The following is a 23,703-nucleotide window of genomic DNA, read 5'->3' on the forward strand; positions in this document are numbered from 1 at the left end:
GTGCAACCCCTTTGCACTCGCTTCTAATGAAGGTTCAGCGAACTCTGCCACTAAATCAGCAAGGACCTGGCCCTTGACCAGAATGCGAGGCATATATTTAATATCAAAAGCCCCCAAGATAGTTCCCCACTTAGCTATCCTCCTCGAGTAATCAGCACTTCGCAATACCAACTTAAGAGGGAGCTGAGTCAAAACAACAACTGTATAAAATTGAAAATAGTGAGGAAGTTTACGCGTAGCATGCACTACAACCAGAATCGCCTTCTCCAACGGCAAATAACGCACTTCAGCTTCATGCAAAGATTTGCTCACATAGTAAACTGGTCTCTATATACCACTATCATCCCGTATTAAAACCAAGCTGACGGCATGAATAGCCACCACTATATACACAAACAGTATTTCATCCACCTCTGGCCGAGACATGATGGGCGGTCGAGAAAGATACTCTTTAAGTTGTTGAAAAGCTAAGGCACACTCCTTGGTCCATTCGAATCCCTTCCACTTATTTAGCAACTGGAAGAAAGGTCTACACCTATCAGCAGATCGAAAAATAAACTTGTTGAGAGCAACAGTCATCCCTATTAGCTTCTGAACTTCCTTTGGATTTTGAGGAGGTTGCAAGTTGTTGATTGCCTTGACTTGTGCCGGATTTACTTCTATTCCTTTATGAGTCACCATGTAGCCTAGGAATTTACTAGAGCCTGCGCCAAAAGAGCATTTAGAGGCGTTAAGGCGCAACTTGTACCTCCTTAGAGTCTGAAAAGTGTCATTCAAATCTTTCACATGCATGGATACGACCTTGCTTTTCACCAACATGTCATCCACATACACTTCAATAGTCTTTCCCAGCTGCGACTCAAACATCCTGGTCATCATCCTTTGATAGGTAACCCCTGCGTTTTTCAAACCAAATGGCATCACCTTGTAATGATAATTCCCCGTAGGAGTAATGAAGGTTGTTTTCTCCTGATCGTCTAGTGCCAAAGGTAGTTGGTGATAGCCCTGGAACGCGTCCAAAAAACTCATCCGAGGATGTCCAACTATAGCATCCACCAACTGGTCTATGTGAGGCATTGGAAACGAATCCTTAGGACAAGCCTTGCTCAGGTTTGTGAAGTCCACACACACTCTCCACTTTTCACTCTTCTTCTTCACCACTACCGTGTGCGCTAACCATTCCGAATAAAAGACTTCTTTAATTACCCCAGCCCTTTTAAACTTGAGCACCTCTTCTTTGACAGCATCGGCATGTTCTTTAGAAGAACGCAGAGGTGGTTGCCTCCTCGAGACGACGGTAGGATTGACATTCAAATGATAGCAAATGAAACTCGGATCAACTCCCGGGGCCTCATAGGGATCCCAGGCAAATACATCGAAGTTGTTTTTCAAAAACATAACCAACTCCATCTTCTCTTGATGTGGTAGCCGAACACCAACCTGAAAGAACTTTTCAGGATCATTACCTATAAGAAATCTTTCTAAATCTTCACGTGTAGCCTCCTCTGTTGTCACCGCACTGGGCGCATCCAGAGACGTTAATTGCTATAAGTCCTCCGTAGCTGAGGCCGAGGACTCTAGTTCAGCCTGATGTAGTATTGCAGCCGATATGCATTGTCTTGCTACTGATTGGCTCCCAAGAATTTCTTCAATCAGTTCTCCAGATGGGAACTTCACCTTGACCTGTAGAGTTGAGGAAACAGCACCCAGAGCATGCAGCCAAGGCCTTGCGACGATGGCCATGTATGGGGAATAAGCGTCAACCACAATGAAATCCACATCAACTGTTTCCGGACTTGACTGCACAGGCAAGCGAATCTGCCCCTTTGGTATGACAGTCTTTCCTTCAAAACTTATTAGTGGTGAATCATAAGCTGTAAGATCTTAAAGCTTTAAATTAAGCCCCTTGAACAAATCAGGGTACATAATATCCGCACCACTACCCTGATTGACCATCACTCTCTTTACATCATAACCCCCTATCCTCAGTGTAACCACCAGAGCATTGTCATGGGGTTGAATGGTCCCCACCTTATCTTCATCCGAGAAGCCCAAAATAGGTGAAATACTTTAATTCTCTTCGGCTTCGAGCTAGACTCCTCAACAAGAACATGTGACACAGACATCACCCTAGTAGGACAGGAACCAGTCCTGCCAAGAGCAGCGAAAATGACATTAATTGTTCCCAAGAGAGGCTAAGATGAGTTGTTCCTTTGATTAATTGAACCTGAATGGCTTCCTTGTCCATTGGGCTGATACAAGAATTGCTTCAACTTTCCTTCACCAACCAACTGCTCCAAATGGTTCCATAGCGTCCAGCAATTCTTGGTAGTATGACCCATGTCCTAATGATATTGACAAATGAGATTCTGATTCTGCTTCGTAGGGTCTCCAGCCATCTTGTTAGGCCATTTGAAGTACAATTCCTTCTAAATCTTCTCCAGCAACTGGTGTACCGGTTCTTGGAATATGGTGTTGACTACTTGAGGAGTGGTTAAACCAAACTGCCCAGCGAAATCTCTCCTCGGCCCATTGTTATTGTATCTATCCGACCTGAAATCCCTTATCTCTTGTGGGATAACCTTCGCCTTCCCCCTACCTTGCTGTTGATCTTTCTCAACTCTTTTGTACTCGTCAATACGATCCATAAGCCAACGTACACTCCGTATAGGCCTTTTGGTCAGAGATTTCCTTAAGTCATGATCAGTTGGGAGGCCCACCTTGAAAGTGTTAATCGCCACCTCGTCAAAATTGCCATCAATTTCATTAAACATCTCCCAGTATCTATCAGAATACATTTTCAAGGTCTCTCATTCCCTCATGGCCATGGACAATAATGAGTCCAAAGGCCGAGAAACTCTACTGCATGTAATGAATCGAGACCCAAATGCCCTAGTGAGCTCCATGAAGGAATTGATAGAACTCGCCTTCAGGCTGTTAAACAATCTCATAGCAACGGGTCCCAAGTTAGAGGGGAAGACTTTGCACATTAAGGTTTCATTCTTTGAGTGTACCGCCATCTTCTGATTGAAATGACTCACGTGCTCCACTGGGTCTGTTCTGCCATTATAGATAGTGAACGTAGGCTAAGTGAACCGTCGTAGAAGCTTTCCCTTTTCGATCCTATGTGAGAAAGGTGACTTGGAGATCTAGTACAACACCCTACTCATAGCATCGTTTCCCAAGCCCCTGGAGGAAGACTTTTTATCCCTACGACCAAGAAGATCGTCTTTCTCGTACGAGAAAGTATCACTAGGAGGAGTTCTGCACCTTGGACTGTAACTACTACCTTAGGAGCCCTCAGAGGAAGGATCAGAAAGAGATGGTGTTCGTCTCCGTCTAGCACGACGCAACTTCTTCTTAAGGTGATCAATCTCCCTTTGCATGGCCTTTGCGTCGTCCTCACGGGGGATTCTACTTCCATCCCACGAATGACTCACACCGGTGTGCACCGTATGTACACTGACCTCTCGATCCCTTTCACGCTCCAGACGTTGGAAATGATCCTCACGCTGGGACCCTTGAGACTCTGCATGATGCGAATCTAAGCCTGCCATAGTGTTCCAATTCCTTACACACTAGATTTCCCACAAATTGCGCCAATTGTAAGAGCACAATTTGTACCCGGACCCAAACGAGTGATGGGCTCAGGCTCAAAAAGCCTTATACAATGAAATTTGTAAAGCGTGGGCTTGTAACCTAGGCTTTACGAATATTGGACAACAGATAGGTGGGCTAGATCGCCACTACCTACGCAATCAATGGATGAAAATAACGGAAACTCTCCTCGGACGTAAGCCGAGGATCACTTATATTGTCTTTCCTTCTTTAAACAAAAGATTAAGACTGAAAATAATATGTACAGTGCTCTCTCTATCTCTTCCTCTCTTTTCTCCCCCGATCCCCTTTTCCTTATGTCTCCTCCCTTTCTAATATCCCTTTTTCTCTCCCTTTCATCTTCCACGTGTAGCACAGATCACCCAATTAGATACTTGTCTCATCCACCACCTTCTTGAAATCTTCAAACAATAGCTGGAAGGCTGAACATTACTGTTCAGATGTCATTTCCTCATTAATGCAGCCAGAGAGGTAGGTGCATAGTCTTTAATGTGGTGGTAGCAGCATTTTCCGTTGATATTTCTCATATGTTCCCCCCTCTCTATAACTGTGTGGAACACATCTTTACCCAACAAGCTTTCCAAAATTCTCTCCCCAAACATCATGACGTGTCACACGATTTTCACTTGACTTAGCCGAGGAGATGCCTCTCCTCGGACAACCTCATCAACCTTTCTAGCAAGAACTAGCTTGTGGGCCTTAAAGGCTCTGCTCAGACTGGCTCACACCGTCAAATCAAGCCCAAGGCCCAAATGCGTGTTCTGAACATTTTTACCCACACAACTAGCTCGATACTTTTCTATTTTTTTAGATAAATATTAATAATTTGCATCTATTATAATTTTAAAAAAAATTTTAACAAATAAAAATGATAAACTTTAGAAATAATTTGTAACTATCATTTCTGATTTGAAAGTGGTGTAATGAAATATAATTTGTTAAATATATGTATTAATTGCATTTCCAAAACAAAAAGTAAAATAAGTTATAAAACAATAAAATAAAATAAAAATAGAAACAAAATTTTCTGCAACATATTACAACCTGCAATGACTTGGCAGCTGAAATCCCACAATCCCCAAATAATCCAACACACCCAGAAAGAAAAAAGAAAGAAAGAAAAGTGTTTTAAGTGAAAGTGACAGAAAGTGTGGGTATGTGCGCGCATGAGAGAGAGAGAGAGACAGAGCTAAGCAAAGCACTCACACGCAAAGCGCAACGCAAGCGCACACACCCAATACCAAAACCTAACGGTCCTTGCGTTGAATCTCTATTGGATTTGTAATTCCCCTTCTTTTTTTCTTTCCATTTCTACCCCTTTCTCTGATCGTGTTCGTTGAACTATCCATTTTCCCACAATTCTCGGGAAATTGTTTTCCCTAGCATTACATGATTCATCTTTGGATTTGATTTCCCAAAATTTTTTTATTTTGGGTCAATTAAAAACAAAATACATTTGTTTTTTGTTGTTGGGTATATGAGTCTTTTGAGGGTTTGTGCGATTGTGAATGAGTGAGATTGGAATTGGAAAAAGCTGCGAAGAAAATGAGCACGCAGCAGAGGCAACACGTGAATGTTCGTGACCTCGCCGAGGAAGCCAAGAAGCGAGTTGTGGTTCTTATCATATGCGTTGTCGGATTGTCCTACCTCATGTCGTGTATGTTTTTCTTTTTCTTTTTTAAATTTCGATTTTACTTGTGATTTACGTTTTTGTTTTTTATTTATTTATTGATTGATTCTGTATGTTTGAGTCCAATCATAGTTACTTGTTTATGCTTATTTAGTGAGAATTTAGATTGCTTTGTTGTTTTGATTGTAATTGGTTACTTGGGTAGTCGTTGTTTTTCGCTCTAGACTATTGTTTTGAACAGTCTTTGATCAGTGTGATAATGGGTTTTTTGGGTATTGCTTTTTTGGTTTGCTTAATGTGTGGAAACATCACATTATTGGGTTTGTTCTAGATGAATTACTTTTCTTCGTTAGAACCCATCAATGCCGGCTTTGAATCGTGTTTTAAGACTCGTTGTTTCCTTCATTTCCTGTTGGAGGAGGTGATCAGCTTGTTTGCACATGAAGGAATGTATAGAAAAAGCCACAGAATTCAATACTACTCTAGACTCTTGAGTTATATTTGTGCGAAGGTTTGCTTTCTACCATTTCTATTGTGTTTATTTACAATGCTGTGTTGAGGTGCCGAAGCATGGCCGCTAATCTATGTTATTTCTGATGCGTCTTTGGATTTATAGAGAACCTATGATAAGGAGTCAATGTCGGTTTGAAGATTTTATTGATGTACCTTTTGAGTTGATTTAGTCAGAAATGGTATTGAAGTTTTAAAGGGCAATGTAATGTGTGGAGTTATGGATGCATTCTATCAAATAAGGAATAGGCGATGTAAGGTGCGGGGTTATGGATGCACCTTGGTTAGGAGTTCATTTAATCTGTCTTGCCTTTGAATTCATCAGCATCATGTGTACTTCACATGCCTAAACACCCAAAAAATATCTTCAAGATGCAAGGAACTCATTGTTAGTGTTATTGTGTGACCTTTTGAGTTGATTTAGTCGGAAATGGTATTGAAGTTTTAAAGGGAAATGTAATGTGTGGAGTTATGGACGCATTCTATCATTTAAGAAATAGGCAATGTAAGGTGTGGGGTTATGGATGCACCTTGGTTAGGAGTTCATTTAATCTGTCTTGCCTTTGAAATCATCAGCATCATGTTTACTTCACATGCCTAAATACCCAAAAAATATCTTCAAGCTGCAAGGAACTCATTGTTAGTGTTATTGTGTGCTTGATGTGTTGTTGGCATGCTGACATTTATACTCATTTCGACAATGTTTATCAAGTTGAGGTCCAAGTGACGAAGCAGTTAGTGGACTTTAGTCTGCTCTAACTAATGATTTACAGGTTTTTGAGTTGTGACTATTGTTAATTGCAATCAGGGATGGATTTGCTTGTGATAGGATTTTGGGCTAGGGGTTATGGTCTTTAGGTTTATCTTATTGCCTCTCCAAAAGTTCACGATGGATTTGCTTGTGATAGGCTTTTGGGTGAGGGGTTATGGTCTTTAGGGATAGCTTATTGCCTCTCCAAAAGTTCACTATCTTTCAATCCTTGCTATTCAATCATCTTCAAAAAGGCCTTCTCTGTGGGACACCCAAATTTTGCTTTGTTTATTTTTTTATTATAAGAATTTCAGTAAAAAAAAAAAACATTTTTATGTTGTAAGGGTCCAAGTGACAAAGCAGTTAGTGGACTTTAGTCTGCTCTAACTAATGATTTACTGGGTCATGAGTTGTGAATATCATTAATTGCAATTAGAGATGGATTTGCTTGTGATAGGGTTTTGAGTGAGGGGTTACAGTCTTTATTAGGGACAGCCTATTGCCCCTCCAAAAGTTCACTGATCTTTCAATCCTTGCTATGCAATCATCTTCAAAAAGGCTTTTCTATGGGACTCCCAAATTTTTATTTGTTTATTTATTCTGAGAATTTCAGTAAGAAATAATTTTATGTTGTGAGGTTCAGCCCTGTTGGTAACCACACGATTTATCTTTGAATAGAAATGTGGATCTGTGATGACAATGGATATCTTAAGATCGACTAGTTTACTTTCTTATTCCCTCATCTAATTGGGACCAACACCTTCTTCTTCTTTTTATGCCAAAAAGTACAACTTAGCCTTTAGAATCCCAACTGGCCTTCTTAGAAGCTCTTTGTCTTCCTTGTATAGCAGGATAGCTTTACTACATTGAAGAACAAAGGAATCTTGCTATTGTTCTGCAAGTATTAACTTCACTGTTGGTGATATAGGTGGTCACGTTAGGGAAATCTTAATGGATATTTCCAATTTTGGTGTTTAATTCAATCGATCTATGTGTAGTGAACTTTTTAAGTGTTTAAATTGGGTAATTGGTTGTTTTTATATGATGTCTTTCCATAGATGTGTATTATATTAGGCTTTTAGCTAATAATTGTGTAAAATCCCAGTTTGTTTCTTTGATTGAACCCATTTCATTTTCCATTTGAAGAAAACATATACTCAATGCTTCGTTCCACATACTAATATAAACTTATCAGATTTTATATGATTTTTGTTGTCTTGTCTGTTTTTACTTTTCTTTCCTTGTTTTTATTTTATGTTTTAAGTTTATTTCAATATTCTCTCATTGCCATAAGGGTTCTGATTATTTTAATGACAACTGTTGAAATTGATTTAGTATTCTCATTATGGTTCCATCACTCTTAATGGTTGTTTCACCATGAAGGTTGGGTAGATTTATCATGTTTCATTCATATATATTTGCAAAAGTTTGTACTTTATGTTTATAACAACTGGACAGAAATGCATTACATTTGTGAATGTGTTTGAAGGTTTCTTGGGGATAATAATTTGATGGTTATGTAAATATTTTGTTCATTTTTCATTATGAGTAAAATAATATGTCGTATATACTTAATAGAAATGAGGGGCATAGCCCAAGTAAACAGTAAGTATTTTTCAGTTTTTATGTTATCATTTTGTTTGTTTTTTAAACTTTTCTCACACTTCTCTGCTATTACTTATTGGTTTAAATGACACTTTCTTTTTAAAAAATGGGCTTTGAGTCCTTTTGGATTTGAGATTTTTTTTTCCTTCTCTATTTATCGAACTTACATTAGTAAAAGAGTTTGTTTGGTGTCAAGCTTGTTGAAAAAATTTCTGCAACATCATGCTGGGAAGTTTATTTCTTGATTTGCAGCCTCGAGGAATTAGAACAGTACTGGGGATTTATATGCTTAAAATACTCCCCAAGTGTCTCAGTCATTTGGGAGATAAAGCTTTCATGCGTGCATACTTGTTCTTGTTTTCTTTTGTCTCAATATGCTACTTATTGTTGTTGTTCTATTGTCAGTGACAAGCTCCTCAGTATGGGTCAACTTGCCTGCTGCTGCCTCCTTAATCATCGGCCTTCGTTATTTATCTTTAGATTTTGACATGCGGAGAAAAGCTGCAGCATACAACAGCAAACCATCCTCTAATACTGCTTCTCATAAGAAACCTCTTGAACATCCTAAAATTGTTGAAAAGTCTGAGTGGAGAAGGAAAGTGAATTCTCCTGTTGTTGAGGATGCAATAGATCACTTTACAAGACATCTAGTTTCTGAGTGGATTTCAGATCTCTGGTACTCTCGCTTGACACCTGATAAAGAAGGTCCAGAGGAACTGGTGAATATCATGAATGGTGCTCTTGGGGAAATTTCAGGGCGCATGAGAAATATAAATTTAATTGATCTTCTGACAAGGTTTTAGTTCCCAAGATGCCCCTCGCCATTTCTTTTTAATTTTCGACTGCTTTAATTTAGAAGCTGATTAACTAAGGAACTAATTTTCTCTGTGTGATACAGGGATCTTGTTAATCTAATTTGCACCCACTTGGAGCTTTTTCGAGCCAATCAAGCAAAGATTGAAAGACAAAATTCAGGACCACTAACAATTGAGCAACGAGATGTGCATCTAAGACGTATCCTGGCTAACGAGGACAAACTGCACCCTGCTCTATTTTCAGCTGAAGCTGAGCACAAGGTTGTTTACTTTCTTCCTTCGTCTTCAAATTATGCAAAAGTCAGTGAATTTGTAGGTCTTACCTAAAAAGGTTGTATCGTTTCTTGACTTCATCTGCCTTCAAATGTGGTTACAGTGCTTTTTGTACCTTTTGTTCCAGGTTTTGCAGCATCTAATGGATGGTCTTATTCCTTTGACATTCAAGCCTGAAGATCTGCAGTGCCTTTTCTTTCGCTATATAGGCAGGGAACTTCTTGCTTCTGCAGTAATGCGACCTGTCTTCAACCTTGCTAGTCCAAAGTATAAAATTGCTTCCCTACTTGCTTCACTTTTTTTGTTTTGTTATGTGTTCCAGCTTTCATTTTTTTTCTTCAATTTCTTTGTTTGCAGATTTATTAATGAAAGAATTGAAGTCTTAGTCCTTAAAATGACCAAAGCTAATAAAGGGTTTTCCATGACACAAGGGGCATCTCAATCCAAACCAGAAGAGTCTTCAAGGATTCCATCTGATCATTTTTCTAGGTTCTTAGATCCTACTGTTACTGGTGTTGAACTTGTGCAGTTAAAAACCAATCAGTCTAGAACTGCTGCCAATACATCTGTAACAGATCATGTGAATGGAAATCTTTCCAAAGATCCACTGCTTTCTGTTGATGCTCGATCAACTCGTTCATGGAACTCATTGCCCTTCAACTCCCAAACTAGTGAAGAAACAGGCATTCAACACCAGCGCTCAGGAGGAGAATGGGGTGACATGTTAGATCTGATTTCTCGCAGAAAGACTCAAGCCCTTGCTCCAGAACATTTTGAGAACATGTGGGCAAAAGGGAGAAACTACAGAAAGAAGGAAGGTGAAAATCGGGTAATTGAGCAAGTACCACAGAATTCTTCACCTGGAAAGTCAGTTAAAGTGGATCATTCAAAGGCAATATCCAAGCCCAAAGAAAACACTGTAACAAAGAATAATCACTTTGAGAGTAGTACTGTTCACTCTGAATGTACTGATCAACTTTCTGCTGAGAACTCATTCCGCCCTACAAATCGGAACGTATCAAATCACTCTTCATTTGTTTCATATGAAGAAGATGATGAGCACCTCACACATTTGGAGGTTGACTCAGGGAGCAGCACTTCTTATACTTCTGAAGATGAAATTAACAATGTAACTGGCCTTGGTTCTCCAGGAACTAAAGTTTGGGATGGTAGAAGTAAAAGAAATCAGGCTATTTCTCACATTCATCATCCACTTGAAAATTTTGAAGGCCGTACTGCAAAGAAGACCAGTAAAGGACATGTTAACTATCGAAGGTTAGTCAAAACCCCTTCTGGCCGTAAAAGATCTAGATCAAGCAGTCAGAAGACACCAATTTGGCAGGAGGTTGAGAGATCAAGCTTCTTGTCTGGTGACGGACAGGATATACTTAATTCTGCAAAAGAACATGCGAATGTTGAGGACTCCAGTGAGGAATCTGAGATTGAAAATTTGGGTAGAATTCACAGTGGAGCAGCTGCTTCTTCATCTGCATCCTTCTTTTCTATTCCAGAGAGTCATAATTCGGCTGTTAAATCCCTGCAAAATTCATTGGCGGTGAATTCATTTTTTAAGTTGAGATGTGAGGTACTTACCATAAAGCTCTGGAATTTGTCTTGTTTCAGTATGCTTAGTTTTTTGTTTTCTGATTTGCTGATATATCTAAAGGATGTATGCTCATTTAATGTTGCAGGTATTGGGTGCAAATATTGTGAAGAGTGGCTCAAAACAATTTGCTGTTTATTCAGTATCTGTTACAGATGTAAATAACAATAGTTGGTCAATCAAAAGAAGGTGCCAAGGATTATGCCGTAAACTTTCTTTTTAGCCTTCATTGATGTGTTCTGTGATTTCCCAACATGTCAAACCTGTTGTTTAAGATATTTTGTATAAGTTATGGCTTCTGTAAGTGAGATTTATTGCTTTTCTTTTAAATAGGTTTCGTCACTTTGAGGAGCTACATCGGCGTCTAAAAGAGTTTCCAGAGTATGATCTTCATTTGCCACCGAAGCATTTTCTATCAACAGGTTTAGATGTACCTGTCATTCACGAACGGTGTAAATTGCTTGACAAATATTTAAAGGTCAAAGATTGAATCTCACTTTTTCTCATTATTTGGAGTATGAATGTCAACCTCTTTAGAAGAACCATCTATTTTACTTGTGTTGTCATTAGCATGTAATAATTTTTTTTTTTTTTAATGCACTTTGGGATTATGCTTATTGTCAGCTCCTCTAGTTCAATGTGTTTAATTAGGTATCCCTGATTTCAATTGTGTTTAATTAAGTATCCCTGATTTCAATTGTGTTATGACTGGACTGGCAATGTAAATGGTTTATTCTTTATAAACCATTTTTTCGTACTATGCTGGCTGTTAATGTCCTTGTCTGTTGCTTCATATCACTCAATAACCTTATTTCTTGTTGTATTTCAGAACCTTATGCAGCTTCCAACAATTTCTGGCTCAATTGAAGTTTGGGATTTTCTCAGTGTTGACTCTCAGGTTCTTTATTTTATTCTCTCTTTGACTGTATTTTTTTTCTTTTCTTTTCTTTTGTTTCTGAACTGTTTAAATTTCTTAATCTTTTTTAATTTTTATTGATTTTGGTGTATCTCTTGTATAGTTCCTGTGTACATGGATTGTGCACTTTTGTGCTCTTAATTAGTTTTGCTTACTTATAAAAATATATATATCTTGCAGACTTATCTTTTTTCGAATTCCTTTTCCGTCATTGAAACTTTGTCAGGTATATTTTAAATGTTGACTTTTACATTGTACTGTTTTTCTTCCTATGACTCATCCTATCTTTCCATATCTCTCTGGAATTTTTTAGTTGACCTTGAGGATAAGCCATCTGGAAAGGCTAAAAGGCTTCCAAATTTTCTTGGGCCTGTAAACGATCACTTATCTTTGAGGAGAGAACATTTGAGCACTGAAAGCAAGGAGTCTGCATTTCAAATTAAGAATAATTTTGTGGCTGATGGGTTAAGATCAAACGAAAAAGGTATCTCTTACTCTCCTCTGGAAAAGCTTAGTTAAGAATTTAGAAATTAATTTGACAATTTTGGCTGTGATTCAGATTCTAGGACGCAAAACTGTACAGCTTCCCTTGCGAACTTGGGGAACACTGCAAGGGGAAGAGATGGTGATAGTTTGGAAGAGGCATCTGAGTCGCATCTTGATGCTGCTACTGATCCTACCCTTCCTACAGAGGTAACCCTAATCTTTGCTTTGGAACTGATGTGGAGAATAATTCAGTGATGTGATGGGTTATGCCTTCTTTAACGAAATTTATTATTATTTTTGGAATTGTTATTTTAAGTTCATAATGTGCATTTCTTCCTTGCAGTGGGTACCACCAAATTTGAGTGTCCCCATATTAGATTTGGTAGACGTCATCCTACAGGTTCACGATGGTGGATGGATCAGGTATTAAATAAATATATTTGTTATTTAATGTCCTTACAACTTGGCATAACATATTATTGATTTTCAGCTTAATAGAATCACGTCTTGATCTGATTGATTAACTACTTCTGCTGAATGCTTATCTGCTGTGCCTTACAGACGGAAGGCTTTTTGGGTGGCCAAACAGATACTACAACTAGGAATGGGTGATGCCTTCGATGATTGGTTAATAGAGAAAATCCAGCTTCTGCGTAAGGGATCAGTGATTGCTTCAGGGATCAGGCGGGTTGAGCAGGTAACCTTTGAAGCTGCTTTGCTCTCTAGAGTTTTTTCAAAAAAAATTTGTATTTATGTTTATTATTGTTTCTTGTCTTTAAATTTATACTAAAGTATAGTTTTGACCCTTAAAGTTTGAGGTTGTTTACATCTGGACCCTTTTCATTCAAAATTTTCATTTTAGCCCTTCATGTTTGATTCTGTTTTCATAATGGCCCTGCCTTCTATCTCCGTTAGTGATCTATCCGCCAAGTGCCAAATGAGTGTTTAGTTAATAACCCTTAATCTGGCACTTTACGATCAGATTACTAATGGAGAAGGACGGTATGGCCAATACAAAAACAGAATCAAACATGAAAGGTTAAAATGAAAATTTTAAAACATAAAGGATCAAATGAAAATAACCACAAATTTTAAGGTTCAAAACTGTACTTAATTCTAATTTAATTTTAGATTTAGATCTTATGCTCAAGGTCATGTGAAGTTTAGTTTTGCAATCAGTAAATTTAATCTGTTGGTGCTACTCTTGCTGATTGCATATAAGTTTGTAAATACTACTATCTGTGTTAGTGAGAGGAGTTGATATGGCATATTTTACCACCCAAGTTTTATTCAGGATCAGTCTTGATGGCATATACACACATTTCAAGTGATAGTAAAATTGTGCATCCTGCTGACTCTCTTTTTTGAGTATCTTTAGAGGGGCTTCCTTGGACATGGAATTTTATCAATGAATTGGGCTTTCTACAGAATTTGGATAGATTTGAATATACCTGATGTGTTCTCTTTGGCATTTAGATGAGCCATCTTAGAAGTTTCTTAAAGTAATTGTATTTAATGATCTGAATTTTATATTTTTTTGGCAATCCCTCCATTTTAGTTGCTTGCTACTTTAAAATGATACATAAACAATGTACTTAAATCTCATGGGATATCAAAACATCTGGCAGTACTCTTAAGTAATCGTTTATCATTTATCACTGATAAATTGCATAAATTCCAACATGAGGCATGAAAAAAGCCTGTGCTCTTGGTTAAATTCCTGTGGTCTACTATTGCATGACAAGTAGGATTCAGGTAAAAATGCTGCTATTATTGAATTGTTTCCTGATTTTACATCTAAGTATAAATTTATTTTCCTGGAAAAATCATCATTGGAAATGGGATGACAAATTTTTTTAAATAAGCAAATGGGATGGAACTTTGTAGAGGATAAAGGGAGGAGCATTGGAACCTTTCAAATGTGATTTCTCTACTTTGGGGCCTCTGAGGCTGAAACTGTGAATGAGAAAGTATATGTCATTTTCGACAGTTGCTTTGAACTAGTAGCTGCACCAAAACCTAATTGGCCTAAGAATGCTTTAATTCTAATATCATTGTGTGTTTCCAACTGTGATCCATGCTTGTTTTGTAGATTCTTAAGATAGAAGATCTATTACTGATGTTGGATCCTATTTTATTTAAATAGATACTTTGGCCTGATGGAATATTTATAAGCAAGCATCCGAAGCGACGACCACCACCATCTACGAACCCATCACAGAATTCACCCCATGGCCAATCGCCTACAGGTGTAGCTTCACCTAAAATCAGTTATGAGCAACAGCAGGAGGCAATTCGGCGTGCAAAATTTGTATATGAGCTAATGATTGGTAATATCTTCTGCTCAGTATGTTACATGTTTTAATGATCTGTTTTGAGTTTTGACACCACATACAGATGCTTGTTTCTTCTCTTGGATTTTTTTTTTTTTCCCTGATAAATAGTTTCATCTCTTGGAATCCAATGGCTCTTTTTTTTTTTTTGAATTTAGATAATGCACCAGCTACCATTGTAGGCCTCGTAGGCCGTAAAGAGTATGAACAATGTGCAAAAGATCTCTATTTCTTTATTCAGGTAATTTTTATTCCTGTGAAGGTTAATAATTCTCTCTGGAAATGTCTAATAAAAACTAATCTTTGTTTGCTGTCCTATTTCAAAGTAGTAGTTTTCTTCTGACTTCATCACTTGACTTTTGATTTTGTATGATTGTCTACATCCTTGATTTTCTTTAATATTTTATGCTAAGGATCATATATCAACTGCTCACAAGTTCTGACTTCATCACTTGACTTTTGATTTTGTATGATTGTCTACATCCTTGATTTTCTTTAATATTGTCGTTTTGTCAAAATATCCACAAGGGGTCAAACTTGTGACCAAGGATGCGTTTTAAAACACATTAATATGTATATGTATCAGTTGGGACATAAAACCAAAGTTTCTAATTTTCAAAACCGAAACTGACCAAAATTTTGAGAAAACAGCCAAAACAGCCTTTCGGTCGGTGCCAGTCAGTCAGCTCAATGTATTGGTTTTTTTTTTTTTTTTTTTTACCAACCCTACAAATTACAAACTACTTGGGGCATGTGAATAATAGGAAAATAGAATCTCTATCCTTTCACTATAAAAGGGCCACAATTGAAGTATCTTCTTCTTTCAATGAATTTTGTGTTAAACCTATTCATTATTCACAATTGGTTTTTTTTTTTTTTTTTTTTTTAAAGATAGCATTCTTGGAACTCCATATTATTTCCACTGATATTGATTTGTGATCAGGATATTTTTTAGCAGAGTAGTAATGACTTTTTTATTGCGCAGTCATCTGTATGTTTGAAGCTCCTGGCTTTTGACCTTCTTGAGCTGGTGGTTTTGTCAGCATTTCCAGAGCTAGATTATGTGTTTAAGCAGTTTGAAGAAGAAAAGCATAAATTTGGCGAATTTAAGGAAAATTAGTGGAAATTTAGTTATCGCTTGATAATGTTTGCCTATTCTCCCTCCACATTTTACCACACGTTTGCTGATGGCTTGTGATTTGCTTCATCAATTCATTCATAGATCTGAATTCTGTAATTAGCTTTTTTGACTTGGCATCTTTGAGGAAATTGTATGTAAATCATGAGAATGGTGCAAATATATACCTTTTATAAAGCTCTTCTTTTATACAAATTTGTGGAGATTTTGACATTTGATGAGATATTTTGCAATTGTGCAAGAGAAGATGTAGTTGTCGTTAGATTGCTACTATAACCAATTTTGTATAATTATTGATGCTGCAATAATCTTAATCAACAAGCAGAATAAAGCCTTCCCTGTCCTGCAAGCCCTCTCCCATTTATCTTCCGTATGAACCATCCTTGTTTTCAATGATTTTATTCCAGAGCAATGCACAGTTCATGGTGCTTATGTGAATCTGTGGCATTGTCCATAGAGGCTATCAAGGACAAACAGAGCACTATCATGAACCAAAGCCGTTAAGGATTTTCACAAGCCATTCAAATAGATGGATGGTGTCGTTGCACGCATGGGCAATACGGACTCTTCGACTACAATATCATTCCTCAGTATAAGATACCAGACTAGTTGAAGCTAAATGGAACTACATCTAGCTCGGTTTTGTAGATTTGAGGCATAAATCGTCTGATTTTTAAATGATCCTTGCATATTGGTCATAATATGAAACAAAACGTTGTAGTGTACACTCAGGTATAGGATTTTGTTACTAGAGTGCAGAGGAAGGGTATCATTCATTTTCACACTCAAATCTCGCATCCCTGGAAACAGGAAATTTATTTACAATACAAAGTAGAAACGAGCTTGATGTGAGATGCACTTAGCTCGAATTCATGTTTTATCACTTGGTTTTTTTTTTTTTTGACACAATCCCTTGGTTGTAAAATAAATGAAATTGTAATCAAAACACAGCCATTAATTCAGTGCCCGAGTCCCTTTGCAAAACAAGGTTGGAAAGCACGCCCATAAAATACCAAGTTAGCAACTAGGACACCCATCTGCTAGCAGAATTGAAACCCTCAAGTCCTTAACTCACCATCCAAACCTAACTTGTAGGTGGGGAATAGATTACATTCATTTTTCAAGCATTCACCGCAATGTATGTCATTATTTCACAATCAATAACTCCTCCAGATTGCTGGACCCGTTCACCATTAGTCTGTAAAAAAAATTGACTGAATTTCTCTCTTCCTAGTAAAAGCAATAGTCAAAACAATGCAATCAAGTGTCCTGAACACCACTTACTCAAAGCTATTATAGCATTCCTTTTCTATTAAAATGAGGGGCAGAAAATACATCCAATCCAGTTTCAGAGACAAATTCAGGCTAATTAAGCTAATATTGATTACTAATTGTGGAAACTATACTGCAGTTCAACCATTGCATGTCCAAAAAGTCTAAACAGTAACTTTAATTCCCCCCCGTTAATCTGACATTGTGGGGTTAATCTCACTATTATCTCAGTACTCAAGAAATGTTAACCAGAAACAAAATTCAGAATTCATTTTGGAATATAAAGGGGAAAACATAGTAGACGCATTCATCCTTGTCCAAAATTAAAGCAACTACATATTGAACCAAATCAAAAATAACTAAAATCATTATAAGGTTATGACACCCATCAAACATTACATTCAAAAACCAGTTCCAACATATTAAGCTCAATCTAAACTTGTAATTTGGGTACCAAATTACACCAAAAACAACTCTCCAATGATGCCTTAAGCAGTAGCAGCTGCTCCCTTCTTCCTTGGTGCAGCTTGAGTACCTAACAAAAATAGCAAACAAGAAATCAAGATAAGACTACATAACACACACCAATTTTGTTTAAAAATTACGACCAAGATAAATCAAATAAGGGTAAAAATATTATACCCTCTCTGAAGCCACTCTTGAATCTGCGAGGAACGTGGCGGAGGTACCTCATCCTTCCAGTTCCGGTGGTCTTTCTTCTAATTGCCTTCACACTCCAGTTATCTAAAAACCAAAAATAATAAAAAATAACCTCATTTGCCCCAAGCACAACCCAAAAAATATAATTCTTGCAATAAACACAATCAAATCAAATCAGAAAATATTGTTTTCGTTTGTTAAAACTAAAACCAACAACAACCCAATGCCTCAAATTCATATACAAATAAACCCATTATAAATATTCAGGCAATAACATCAATTGCCAAAATACAACAGCAATTCACAGAATAACAGAAACACAATCGAAAATCACATCCACGAAGGGCAAGGACCATTACCTTAAATTCACACACAAACAAATCCACAAAGCATTTCAGCCCAGAAACATCAGCAACACATACACATCATAACTCCCACAAAACACAAAAACAATCCACCAATATCCCCATCACAATGACATATAATAAAAAATAAATAAATAAACATTTAAAAAAATGACTTTAATTTAAGCAAATCCACAAGTTATAACAACAACCCAGTTCCTAAAAACTGAAACAGAAGCAAACCCAGAAGCACAAACGAGTAACACTACTAACACATTCACTAGACAAATATATATTTACATGAAATTTAATACAAGAGAAAGAGAAAGGAGGAGGCATACAAGTCCTCTTGCGGGCAGCAGGGTAGGCACAGGCCGAGCAGCGACTCTTCTGAAGATGGAAACTGCGGCGGCCACACCTCACACACAGTGTGTGGGTCTTGTTCCTCCTCTTACCGAAACTCCCTGTTCCCTTACCCTATTACCCCATTTTCAAAACACAAACACAGAGAGATAAAAACATCAAACACATATAGATACAGAGATGGGGAATAGATCCAAAGAGAGAGAGATGCGGTGTTTGTTTACCATTGGTGCAGATGCAGATGCAAAACCCTAGGAGGAGGAAGAGAAGAGGTGTGGTTCTTCTTAGGCTAAACAAAGAAGACTGAACGCGGCGGTGAAGTTCACGTTTTATATTACAAATAGAACGAAGAGATGGGGTTTTGCTTTTAGGGTTTGTTAGGGCAATTTCGGAATGCAAAATGAGGAGGGCCCATTTTGTTGGGCTTTTGGGTTGGGTTGTGATGATTGGGTTGAGGACGAAGATGGGCTAGGCTGTGGAAGGGCCTGATTGGGATTTTCTGAAAACCTGGAAGTTAGATGAATGAGCCCATAGTGGTTTCAATATAAACGATGTGTCGTTTGTCTAGTGGGAAATTTTTTTTTTTTTAGATCTCATAAAATTTAAAATTATGGCATCCACTCTGTGATGATTGCTCTTAGGGGTGATTGCAGTACGGTTTTAGACCATTTTTAGCACTTCACTTTGCTATGCAATTTAGCCAAAACCATCACTACACTGCACCTCAATTTGTGACCACATGTACGGTGTGGTTTAGTGTGATGTACAACGTGCGATTTGGTCGGTTTTGGGCTATTATATTTTTTAAGATGTTATGGTCAATTATTACTTTACTATTAATCATTAAAATATAACAGTAAGTTTTTTAAAAATATAACCTGTGTAACAAAAAAAGTAATACAAATATGTACAAGACAAAATAATAGTAATGTATATGACAGATAAATTAAAAGTACTAAAAATATATACAAAACTAAAAACTAAAGTAATACAAATATGTATAAGACAAAAAAATAATAATGCATATGACAGATTGACAATAAATTAAAAGTACTAAAAATATATACAAAACTAGAAACTAATCCATGTCAGCAAACCATATGCAATTATACATGTTAAACAAATATAACTTGTAACACAAAAATGCTTAACAAGCAACAACCATAAGATCTATAATAGTGAACCATATACACTGCTAGTCATGCGTACTAAGAGTGAAAGGGTATTTTAAAACTTTAAAGGTTATTGTTCAATCCTCTATCCCAGATCCTGAAACTTTAGACGTTAAACCCTTTAAAAAGAGTTCAAAATGAACTTAAAATTTTGAATATTTTTTCCTTAAAATGTGATTATAAATTTCAACAACTAATGTGAGAATATCTTGATAATCCAGAATTCTGTCTTGAAATTTTTTTCTTGTCTAATCTTATTCAGCCGCACAATGAAATTTTGCTTGCAATTAAAAGAATAAAACAACCATAAAAATTAATAAATAAATAAAAAAAAAGCCAAAGTAATCTGATTTACACAACCAACTATTTGTACTACTATCAAAAGATGAAAACAACCATAAAAATGAATCGAAACAAAAATAGCTAGGGTAATCTGATTTAGACAACCAACTAATATAGTAACATAGATTAAATAGACAATTTGAACTAGTAGAAGAACTGGTGGAAATATAGTAGAGAGCAAAATAATATATCTACATACCTCCAGGGGCGTAGCCAGGAAGTTTTACATGGAAGGGCCAATTCGAAATATTGATATAAAAAACATAAATCATAAATCTATTGAATATGAAATTTCAATTTTGATATATCTTAAACGTTAATGAACATACAAAAACTGTCTAATTCACTATAGACATATACAAAAATATCTACACAAAAAAAAAAAAAACATTTCACATCAAAATCATGTCTGACGACGATTTTTAATGGAATAGAATTCATCCATAATTATTTCCATGGAGAAATTCCCAGCAATTTCCTTTTCTATATATACTATCATATTATTAGTCAAAAGTCCATCCTTCATTCCATTGCAAAGTGTTGTTTTTAATAGTTTCATAGCTAAAAAAAGCTCATTCTGTAGCTGCTGTAAAAACTAGAAGAGTCAACACAAGACGAATTAGTCCTATTAATTAAATGATAGAATTTAGACTTCTCTGAAATTTCTAATTCCCTACATAGCTCAGATATTGTACCCATATTCTGAAAATCTGGATGCTTTGTCACATCAAGGTCATAAAGTTGCAATTGATACTTCAAAAGACAAATTTCTTGCTCAGTGAAATCTTAAGGATAATAATTTTCAATCAAATTGCAAATATCACCAATTTTGAATGATCTAAAAGCATCCTTAGGATTTAATGCTGAACTAAGAGTGAAAAAATCTGTTGTTAGCTCATAAAATCTACTATTCAATTCTTGCAATTGAAAATCTATTGCAACTGTAAATATGTCAATTCTTAAATGATGTTTTATTGTTGTCAAAGCTTCATCTTGATGACGGTATCTACCTCGAGCTTTAGTGTAACGAGCATTTAAATTAGGAATATCAATTTCATATTGTCCACAAAATGATTTAACACTAGCAAGTAAAGGCTCCCATCCATCATCTCTCAACTTTTGAATAAGTGATTTTGTAGTTGAAACTATATGCATGGCATTTAAAAGATCCTAAGAATGTTGTTGCAAAGTTTGGCAAAGAATATTAGTAATTCTCATAATCTCTTTCATCATATGCAAAATAAAACAAATTCAAATGATGTTAATACCTGATAAGCTCTCTCGACATCACCACGTTGTTTATAATTAGCCCCTTCTTCAAAAATAGTATTGATAACTTTGCAAGTTGCATCAAACATTTTTATCAAACTACAAATATATTGAAAATGAGATCCCTAACATGTATCTCCAGCCAGTTGCAAAGTACCAATTTGGTTTGCCCCTCTTCTAATCTCAAATTCATTAGAAGCAATCATATTCTCAATTTGTTTCCCTTGAGTATATTGAAATTCATCACTACGCTTACTAGAACCAACGACAATATTGATAATATTAGTCAAATGATCAAAAAATTGATGAACAACTTTTACTTCTCTAGATGTTGTAACTAAAGTCAATTGCAACCTATGAGCCATGCAATGTACATAATAAGCATATCAACATTTTTTAAGAAATAGAGCTTGCAATGCATTCCATTCACCACGCATATTACTAGCTCCATCATACCCTTGACCTCGAATATTCTCAATGTAGAGGTTGTAATGAGAAAGAACAGCACATATCTCCTTCTTTAGGGTCAACGCAGGAGTATCTCTAACATGCAAAACATGAAAGAAACGTTCTTTAATGAAACCATTTTTTTCAACAAACCTCAAAATAATAGCCATTTTCTCTCTCTTCAACTCATCCCGAGCTTCATCTACGAGAATGCAAAATTTTGCATCCCCAATTTCTTCATGAATAGCATTTCGCACATTACTAACAAGAATATGCAAAATCTTCTTTTGAATTGTGGGTGATGTATATTTGGCATTTTCCAAGACAACACTAGCTACTTTGTCATTGAAAGTTAATGTGAATTGTATCAATTCAATAAAATTACCTCTATTTTTTGAATCAAGGCTTTCATCATGACCTCTAAAAGCACAAGCTTGGAATGCTAGCCATCAAGCATACTCTATTGAGGTTTTGAGCCGCAACCGATTATTCTCTAATTCTTTTGACGTTTGTTTCTCAATTAGCTTATCAATATGTCGTGAATAATTATTTAAATCCTCGCAACATTTCTCAGCAACTTTATGTGGGGAGTTTAGATCTTTCCCTACATGATGAATTAAAGGACAATTCATTCCATCACTCATCTTTTTCTAATCATTTAAACTTGTTGAAATGAATGCATCTGATCCGAGACAACCTATTGGTTTCTTACCAAAAAGGTAGCAAGGTAGACAATATATCGCATCCATTGAAGGTGAGTATTCCAACCAACTCCTATGTGATTCAAACCATGAAACTTGAAATCGACGATGATGAGTATCATCATTGTATGGATAGTTTATATTTTTAGGTTGATATGGATCTTCTTTAAGATAAGCTCGTCGGATTTCATCTTGTTTGTTGATAGGGAATTCACATATTTGTTTACGTGATCCTGGATCACGATCTATCTCTTCAGATTGAATTCTTGAACATTTGGACGGATGTTCATTAGGCATTAAAGTATCAACATTTGTTTCTACAGCCACAAGTCTCCTAATTTCTGAATTGCTAACATATTTTTTCTTAAAGAATGCATCAATTGTTTTTCGTTTACTCATAATTCTTTTAGCTTTAAAAATATGACTCAAAAGTTAACCTGAAAAGAACTTTAAAAAATAAAATTTTAATTAGAAATTTTTACTTAGTTATATGGATGTTAGTCATACTCAAGAAAAAACAAAATTTCCACTATAATTTAAATAGTCAACCCATCATCATTCCTATTATTAAAATTTTCTTGTATTTTAATTTCTTTTAATTAAGAATAACCCCTCAAACAAAAGCAAAAATTAAACTAACAAAAGCAAAAATTAAACATACAAGTACACAACACAAACCAAACAATTTAACAACACCCACTGCTGCATGATATCTAACTAATCAAAAATAGATAATAAATCAAAAAAAAAATTATCTTAGAAACTTTATCTTCACAACGTGCAAACTTTATCTTCCCTTCAAGACTCATCAGTCATCACAAACAACCTCCTCATGCCCATGCCTTCAACCATATATTTCTCAAAAAATCTATCAAAAATTAAAGAGCTTGTGAATATTTAAGTGTAGATAGTTGAGAAAAAAAAAAACACTAAAAAGAGATGAAGCGGAAACTGAAAACTCACCCTTTAGCTACGCCCCTACTCTGAATGATTTATTTTAAGAAAGCAAGAAGAAAGAAAATAATGGTCAGTTATTTTTTTGGGATCGTGAGGACTGAGTTTAAAAGGAGGGCTGAGCTGAGCTGAGGGTTTTGTTTTGTTTGGGGGCTGCTGGAACTAGTAGAGTGAACGGTGGCGTTTGGTGTGTACACAGAACAGTAGACAAGAAGAGAGTAAAAAGAGAAACAAAAGAAAGGGTTCTGAAGCTTCTGATTTTGAGTTGGAGAATGGGTGATAAAGTGTTGTTTTGTTGGGTAGTGCTTTGGGTATTTAAATATAAGTGGGCTATGGACCATGTTTTGTTTTATTAGGGGATAAAAAGGCCTACAATTGAAACTTGGAGGGGGTGCCTGTGAGTGAATTGAAGTATTGAACAGAAATGGGAAGGAGGGCCAGATGTACATCGTTGGGGGGTCCCAATTAAAATTTGTTTATAAGCTGGTGGAATTTTTTTTT

The 23,703-nt window shown here is 36.3% G+C and overlaps 2 protein-coding genes across 2 annotated transcripts; one reads left to right on the forward strand and one right to left on the reverse strand.

The window, feature by feature from the left end:
* Positions 1–5,023: 5,023 nt before the first annotated feature.
* Positions 5,024–15,873, forward strand: LOC142636329 (uncharacterized). Its single transcript, XM_075810517.1, has 16 exons — positions 5,024–5,275; positions 8,520–8,910; positions 9,013–9,190; positions 9,330–9,469; positions 9,560–10,787; positions 10,894–10,994; positions 11,139–11,283; positions 11,635–11,703; positions 11,902–11,947; positions 12,035–12,205; positions 12,281–12,414; positions 12,551–12,630; positions 12,769–12,904; positions 14,354–14,537; positions 14,699–14,781; positions 15,526–15,873. Exons 1-16 carry the CDS (start codon positions 5,164–5,166, stop codon positions 15,658–15,660), a joined length of 3,333 nt encoding a protein of 1,110 aa, XP_075666632.1. The 5' UTR covers positions 5,024–5,163; the 3' UTR covers positions 15,661–15,873.
* Positions 15,874–17,194: 1,321 nt separating this feature from the next.
* On the reverse strand, positions 17,195–18,719 carry LOC142636330 (large ribosomal subunit protein eL37x). Its single transcript, XM_075810518.1, has 4 exons — positions 18,542–18,719; positions 18,296–18,431; positions 17,593–17,694; positions 17,195–17,485 (listed from the first exon to the last, which is right to left on the reverse strand). Exons 1-4 carry the CDS (start codon positions 18,542–18,544, stop codon positions 17,439–17,441), a joined length of 288 nt encoding a protein of 95 aa, XP_075666633.1. The 5' UTR covers positions 18,545–18,719; the 3' UTR covers positions 17,195–17,438.
* Positions 18,720–23,703: the final 4,984 nt, after the last annotated feature.

This window comes from Castanea sativa, chromosome 5, assembly GCF_040712315.1.
Source record: "Castanea sativa cultivar Marrone di Chiusa Pesio chromosome 5, ASM4071231v1".
Classification (NCBI taxonomy): Eukaryota; Viridiplantae; Streptophyta; class Magnoliopsida; order Fagales; family Fagaceae; genus Castanea; species Castanea sativa.